Below are 7,655 nucleotides of genomic sequence, written 5' to 3'. Positions count from 1 at the left end.
GATCCCAGATCCTGACTTCTCTTAGCTGGGCTAGCATCACTCTTACTGCTCCGTTCTCTAATTACTGAACACATCGCTCCTTACATACGGTTATGCCATTCCTCCACGTTTAATCTGCAAAGCACTGCCCGTCACCAACATTTCACATCTTCAAGGTCCCAACGCGGACGCGGAGAGAGCTCGGCAGTGCGCACGCGCCCCCTGCCGGCCCCTGGCCGCACTGCAGCCCGCGGGGCGACGCCGCTCGCGTCCCGCCAGGCGAGAGCTCTGACGCGCTCCAGACCGGTTCGACCCGCGAGAGCACGCGCAAGGCCTTCTGGGAAATGTAGTTGCTGTTCGGGTTAGCGCTACCAATGCCGGCCCACACCACGCCGCAGCCCCAGAAGGATGAGGGCGCTTCCCTGTGACTGAAACGTGCCTGTCTGTGCCATTGATTGGGACTGCTTCAAAAGCTTGATTCGGCTTTCGGGAAACACGATAGCGCTCTGGCCAGGTACTCCCAGGCCGATGTCGTCTTCCGCAGCTTTCCCGCTGCGACGAATCTGCCGTTGAGATCCAGTCGCTCGCTTGGCAGGAAGTTTGTGGAATCTGCTGTGGGAAGAGCGACGCGGGGGCTTCCCGGGGCAGCTGCTGTCATGGCGGCGGCCGCCCCCAGCGCCGGGCGCTCAGCGCCCGCGGCCGCGGAGCCCGCCGAAGCCCCGCTGCAGTACAGCCTCCTCCTGCAGTACCTGGTGGGTGACAAGCGGCAGCCGCGGCTCCTGGAGCCCGGGAGCCTGGGCGGGATCCCGAGCCCGGCCAAGAGCGAGGAGCAGAAGATGATCGAGAGGGCGATGGAGAGCTGCGCCTTCAAGGCAGCGCTGGCCTGCGTGGGAGGTGAGGCGCGGCGCGGCGCGTGGGCCCGGGGAGGCGGAGGGCTCGCGGGGCCGCGGTGCAGACGCGCGACCTCGGCTGCGTTCCCGTCGCGCCCCGGTGACCTCAGGCTCTGGCCCCGGGGTCAGCTTGGCCTTCGGAAATCCGAACGGGGAAGCAGGCCCTCTGAGGGAGGCGGCCAGGCCGTAGAATGGGTGACTTCGTTCATTCTTCATTCATTGCATCCTTAATTCAACAACTTGTTGCTGAGCAACTGGCCTGCGCCAGGCCGCGGAAACAGGGGGTGGGAGAGGCAGAGCCTTGGTCCGGTGGAGTTGAGGTTTTCCTGCTCAGAGGAGCAGGTGGACGGGGGGCTTGGCCGAGGAGCTGCCAGGAGGGAGCAGGCAGCGGTGGGCAGGGGCCGGAGGAGGCTGGCCCTGCCCTCTGGTTCTCTCTCTTTGACCTGTGGAGGCTATGAGGACGGCCCGAACACTTCACGGGCACGGGGTAGACTGGCCGCGTGTGTGCTGAGTTTAAGTCTCGCTGAGAACGAACGACCTGTAAGAAATGAGTGCTAGTGAGAAAAAGAGAGAGAGAAGAGGGATTTTGCTTTGGGGGGGGTGGGAGGCCATAGCAGAGGTGAACCTCAGGGCTGAGAAAGGGGAAAGTGGAGGCGGAGATTTGAGCTCTGCGCCCACGCGCACAGGCCTTAGCGTGCTTACCGGTAAAACTTTGTTTTTTAGGAGAGTGCTGAAGGGCACCCGGGGTGGAGTGTGGGGAAGGAGGAGAGGCTGGGTGGGATGGCCGTGGAGACGGCTGAGACAAGCTCGAGACGGCTGAGACAAGCTCCCCTTGGCCTCCCCTGAGTCTCTGACGCTCCAGGGTGGGGGTGATGGAGACGCGGCTGTGGACGCAGATGGCCATGGTCGTGCTTGGAGAGCTAGGCTGAAAGGGTTTGCCATCTTCTGTAGCTGCCTGGTTGCAGGGGAACCGAGGAAGCAGGCAGAATTACTGCTGAGATACAGGGCTGTGGTGACAGTGAAGGAAAAGTCTAGGGGGGAGGTGGCCCTGGTATCCGTGAACTTGGGCTGCCTTTGAGGCCGTGAGGAGGCATCCATGGGCAGATGTCCAGGAGCCACAGGAGTGTCAGATGTGGGCAGCGGCGTGGCCCTGTGACCTTGGGGAAGTTCCTTAACCTTGCTGACCCTTGGTTTCCACATCTGTATAAAGGAAAGGGTGCTGGCATCCTCCTGGCGGGTGCTGGGAAGAGGGGGTGAGGCAGTGGCTGAAGCGCCTGGTGTCTGGCACTTGGGCATCCTAAATGACCTTATGGTCATGGGGCTCGGCCGTGGCAGAGGAGTGAGGGCATGTGTTTGAGAGAGTACGGAGAGAACAGAGGGCTAGAGACAGAATCTTCAGGCAGGTTAGGAAAGAAAAGGAGAGAGAAATCTAAGAGGATGGACCTTGTAATATGGAAACCCGGGTGAGTGGCAAGAGGGTGCGTTTCCTGCACTGGTGGCCATCCAGGTCACTGATGAGCGTGATCCCGAGGCGGCATTCCAGAAAAAACATCCGCAAAATGCCAAGAATATTCCCCATCTCTGTGTTTGCTTCCAGGATTTGTCTTGGGAGGCGCATTCGGGGTGTTTACTGCCGGCATTGATACCAACGTGGGCTTCGATCCCAAGGATCCGTACCGTACACCGACTGCAAAGGAGGTTCTTAAGGACATGGGACAAAGGGGGATGTCCTACGCCAAGAATTTCGCCATTGTGGGAGCCATGTTTTCGTGTACTGAGTGTTTGGTAGAATCTGTAAGTATCCGTGCCTTCTGAGAAACCCCTGCCGACTGCCATCTCACACTCTTAAAGAGAAACACTCTTAGCGCGGTTACTAGAAAGCTGGCCAGGGGCTGGGGTCTGACTCAGTGGCTGAGAGACCATGTGGGACGCCCACGTCCCCCTTCAGAGTGCTTGCGTCTGAATCCCAGCCCCGCTCCTATCCCAGTGTGCACCCTGGGAGACAGCAGGTGATGGCTCACGTAGCTGGGACCCTGCCACCCACATCAGAGATCCGGGATTGGGCTCAGGCTCTTGGCTTCTGCCAGGCCTCGCCCCAGCTGCTGCAGGCGTTTGGGGAGTGAGCCAGCAGATGAGGAACCTGTTTCTCTTTCAAAGAATTAAAAAAAAAAAAAAGATTAGAAACATCAGATACTTTATGGCTTATATCATAAAATGATCCCTAATGTAAACTTTAAGCATTTTTAAAAAATTATTTGAAAGGCAGAGAGAGATGCAGAGAGATCTTCTATCCACTGGTTCACTCCCCAATGTACCTGCAAAGGGCAGGGCTGGGCCAGGCTGAGACTAGCAGCCAGGAACTCCATGTGGGTGCAGGGACCCCATCACCTGAGCCATCATCTGCTGCTTCGCAGGCACATTAGGAGAAAGCCGGGTTGGGCGTGGAGGCAGCACTCGATCCCAAGAACTCTGATGTGGGGTGCTGGCATCCCCAGGGCAGCCTAAGCTGCACCAAACGCCCGCCCTAACTAATAGAAACTTTGTGTATTTATGTTGCAGGCTTGCATTACTCTTTATCTTTTAAATAAATTGTTACTTTTTAAACATTTATTTATTTACTTGAAAATCAGAGAGAGAAGGAGAGATAGAGAGAGCTTCCATCCCCTGGAACACTTCCCCAGTGGCCAGCAATAAACCAAGCTGAACCAGGATCTGGGAGCTTCATCCAGGTCTCCCATGTGGGTGCAGGGGCCCAGACACTTGGGCCATCTTCCACTGCTTTCCCAGGCCATTAGCAGGGAGCTGGATCAGAAGTGGAGCTGCTGGGACATGAACTGGTACCCATATGGGATACTGGCTGGCCCCTGTTTTTTACTTTTTGTAGGCTAAACATTAGTTAATGATTTTTTTTTTTAATTATTTATTTGAAAGAGTTAGAGAGAGAGAGGGAGAGACAGGGAGAGAGGTCTTCTGGTTTACTCCCCAGAAGGCTGCAACAGCCAGGGCTGGGCCAGGCTGAAGCCAGGAGCCAGGAGCCAGGAGCTTCTTCAGGGTCTCCCACTTGGGTGCAGGGGCCCACGCACTTGGGCCATCCTCTACTGCTTTTCCTAGGTGCATTAGCAGGGAAAATGGGATGCCCACATAGCATGGGTTGACTTTATGTGCAACACCACAACGCCAACCCAGTTAATAATTTTTAATCTGAGACTTAATAGAAAACCAGATAATAAATAGTGATTACACTGCCAGTGCTGGACTCTGTCGCAGCGCTCTGGTGCCCCCTGCAGGAACCATTTATGAACACATCCAATTTTAGGAATGCTTTTACGAAAGATTGGGTTTCCTTTGGGGAGGTGCTGAATCAGTCAGCTGAGTGCCCTGGGTTTTCTTCCATTATCACTGTGTCTGGCTGGTGTCTTTGGCTCTAAACTGCATTTCTTCACCCCCAGTACCGAGGAAAATCAGATTGGAAGAACAGCGTCATTAGTGGCTGCATCACTGGAGGAGCCATTGGTTTCAGAGGTTAGTAAATAGCTCTCGAATGCGTTTGCCTTTGTGGCCTTGGACGGTATGCGCAAGTCGCCATCCCCAAACATGCGAGTGTGCCAGGGACATGGACAGTGTCCCCTCCTGACGGGCGAGTCGTGACTGCCGTGCTGTAACTAGTGGGTGAAACTTGCGAGCGTCAGCACCAGCGCGTCTCCGGGGCACTGCTGACATTCTGAGCCTCATAAGCCTTTCAGGAATTGGGGGTCAGCAGTCCTGGGCCTTGCACAATGTTTAATGGTGTCACTGGCTGCTACCCTCTGGCTGCAGTGCCACCTCCTGCAGTAGTGACCACTCAGAGTCTCCCAGTGTGGCCAGAAGGCCTCTGGGGAACGGATGACCCCTGGGTAATTGCTGGCGTGTGTTGGTCTGGGCCGGGTGCGTTCACCCTCGGGGCCCCTTTGTCCACCTCTGAAGGTTATGCTGAATTGTCAGCTCCAGGCACTTCAGGTGTTTGGATGCTTTTCACAATAATTCTATGTGACTCTCCATTTTAATATAAAAATTGGAATAGGAATCTCTTTGTGGTTGAAGATTCTCAAATTTCTTCTCGTTGAAAACTGAGTCTTATTAAAAAAAAAAAAAAAAAAGGCCGGCGCCGCGGCTCACTAGGCTAATCCTCTGCCTAGCGGCGCTGGCACACCGGGTTCTAGTCCCGCTCGGGGCGCCGGATTCTGTCCCGGTTGCCCCTCTTCCAGGCCAGCCCTCTGCTGTGGCCAGGGAAGTGTAGTGGAGGATGGCCCAAGTGCTTGGGCCCTGCACCCCATGGGAGACCAGGATAAGTACCTGGCTCCTGGCTCCTGCCATCGGATCAGCGCGGTGCGCCGGCCACAGCGCGCCGGCCGCGGCGGCCATTGGAGGGTGAACCAACAGCAAAGGAAGACCTTTCTCTCTGTCTCTCTCTCTCACTGTCCACTCTGCCTGTCAAAAAAAAAAAAAAAAAAAATATATATATATATATATATATATAAAAAAAAAAAGAAAACTGAGTCTAGATGGTCTAGAACGCTGGATTATCAGCTGTCCGGCAGTCCCTGCTGCTGCTCCCTGTGTGCGGGGCAGGGTCTCAGGGACGAGACTGGCCTAGGAGCGGTGTCTGTCACCAGGCCCTGGCTGTCCTGCTCCAGCTTACCCAGGGCAAAGAGCCTCTCCTCCAAGTCAGTGATTTGCTGCCACTTGTGATTCATGGGTGACTTCCCTTGGGGTCTTCCCAGGCCTCTGTGAGCAGCTCGGCCCCCTCCAGGGCTGCTTTGATCACCTTCCCAGGAATTTATTCCATAAACAAATCAGGGTCAAAGGCTATATGCTTTCATTTGATTCTAAGCACAGTTCTCTTAACCCATTTCCTGCCTGGGAGGGGCTGTCTCCCTAAGACTGGACATACTAATCCTTTGGAATGAGAGGAGCTACGTGAATGTCCAGTTAGAGAGAACACCAGTGGGCGGTGGGCCCTGCTTCACTGGAGTCTGCCAGAGCCGCTGTCAGGTGCTCCAGCTGGTCTCTGTGTGTGCGGGTGCGCGGCCCGTCACAGCCTGTGTCACCTCGGAAATGTTGTTTGTTTCTTTACAGCTGGCTTAAAGGCTGGGGCCATTGGCTGTGGAGGTTTTGCTGTGTTCTCGGCTGCAATCGATTATTACCTGCGGTGAGAGCTGTTGCCCGTGGGAAGGACGCACAGGCCCAGGATCAGAGCTGCGCTCCGCAGCACGGATTCCATGCCGCTCTGGGCCCTCGCTTCCAGGGCTGGAGGCCTTCGTGGTCCTTCACGGTGTTGGTGGCGCAAGGGAGCCACTTGACTGTCATCTGCCTCCAGCTTCCGGAGCAGCTACACTCTCGGCCACTCCTGGACGCTGGCCAGGCTGGACTGTCCTCAGTGCAGAGCGGGAGGCAGGGGGACTTGCAGGAATTGAGCTCCCCAGAGGCTTTGTGCCGGCCGCTGCTGGCAGCTCGCTACTGCGCACCCAGGAGGCCCGCCGTCTTGGAGCCCCAGGTGGCAAGCAGCTCGTGCCAGGGCGGGGCACAGCGCACTCTGCCATCCAGCCAGTCATGTCCTGCTTCCTTGGTACAATGTATGTTTCTATAACAGTTGAGAAGGTTGGTTTCTTTTCCAAGCACACAGTCCCCAGGGGCCCCCAAGCCGGAACATCCACGGGAAGAGCGAGGTCCCCTGAGAGCCACGCTGTCAGGATCTGCAGAAGACCAGGCCGTCCTCTCTGGGGCCTCTCCCCAGAGGCCCAGCCGAGCCGCTTTTTAGGGTGCATGGACATTCAAGGGCAACCCTCCTGCGCCGGCCCACACGCTGCTGTCGTGTTCTGACCGCGGGGCCAGGCCTGGCTCGCGGACACACAGGTGGTGCAGTCACAGCAGTGCCTGGCTGAGCCGAGGCTGCGGGGCTCGTCCCCGCTGCCTTCGTTTGCCGGGGCCGGGGCCGGGGCCGGGGGGGTGTTTGGTCATCTTACCCATTTTTGACTTGACCACATGCTCTTTTTCTGACATCAGCAGCTCAGCCTGCATCACAGACCAAAAACCAGCCTCCTAACAGCTGTCCCCACGCTGGGGCTGTGTAGCCCTGGAGCTCTGGTGGAGAGGCGAAGCCGATGGCCGTGGGCTCTGCCTCGTGCGGGGCTGTGGGCCGCAGGCAGCCACGGGACACCCTCGTTTCTGCTGGGCGGTACTGGTGTTCTTTTGCTTTCTTCACATCTGTTCTGTCTTGTAGCCCGCCCACCCACGCTCAGCCAGAGTTCAAAGATGCAGGCATCCCAGTGTGTATGCGTACGCGAGTGGCGATGTCAGACGGTCTGGCAACACCTTCCTCTGGCCGAGCCTCGGCGCAGGTGTGAGCTAGCACTGCGCGCTCACGGCCGTCTACAGGGAGTTCTGCATCCCGCCCACCCCAGGCTCATAGGCCCGAGGCACCTTTGCTGCTGGGCCATTTGGAGCATTCCCCAGAGCTCCAGAAACAAACTTGAGAGTGCTGCCTCTGCGGGCCACGATCACATCGCTGGCGTGAGCACGTGAAGCCAGGGCAGTCACACCCTGTGACCTGGCACCCGTCGGAATCCTAGGCCGGGCTGCCTGGGGCCTCGCACCGCCCGTCTAGCGCGTGCAATGACACTGCCCTCCCAACGGCTTCGGACGAGATGAGCCCTGAGGCTGTCGGCAGCGGTGGGCCCAATAATCTAAGCATTGTCTGCACCAACTGTTCAATCAGGAGAGATGAAGAGTTTCCTGTTTTAGATGGCC

The 7,655-nt window shown here is 57.1% G+C and overlaps 1 protein-coding gene across 1 annotated transcript; it reads left to right on the top strand.

The window, feature by feature from the left end:
- The first annotated feature begins 609 nt into the window (after positions 1-609).
- TIMM22 (translocase of inner mitochondrial membrane 22) lies at positions 610-6,500 on the top strand. The gene is made up of 4 exons (XM_002718896.6): positions 610-873; positions 2,467-2,663; positions 4,319-4,391; positions 5,985-6,500. Exons 1-4 carry the CDS (start codon positions 636-638, stop codon positions 6,059-6,061), a joined length of 585 nt encoding a protein of 194 aa, XP_002718942.2. The 5' UTR covers positions 610-635; the 3' UTR covers positions 6,062-6,500.
- Positions 6,501-7,655: the final 1,155 nt, after the last annotated feature.

Source organism: Oryctolagus cuniculus, chromosome 17, assembly GCF_051225735.1.
Source record: "Oryctolagus cuniculus isolate XC-2025 breed Fujian yellow rabbit chromosome 17, ASM5122573v1, whole genome shotgun sequence".
Classification (NCBI taxonomy): Eukaryota; Metazoa; Chordata; class Mammalia; order Lagomorpha; family Leporidae; genus Oryctolagus; species Oryctolagus cuniculus.
This window is presented reverse-complemented; position numbering and strand designations above follow the sequence as displayed.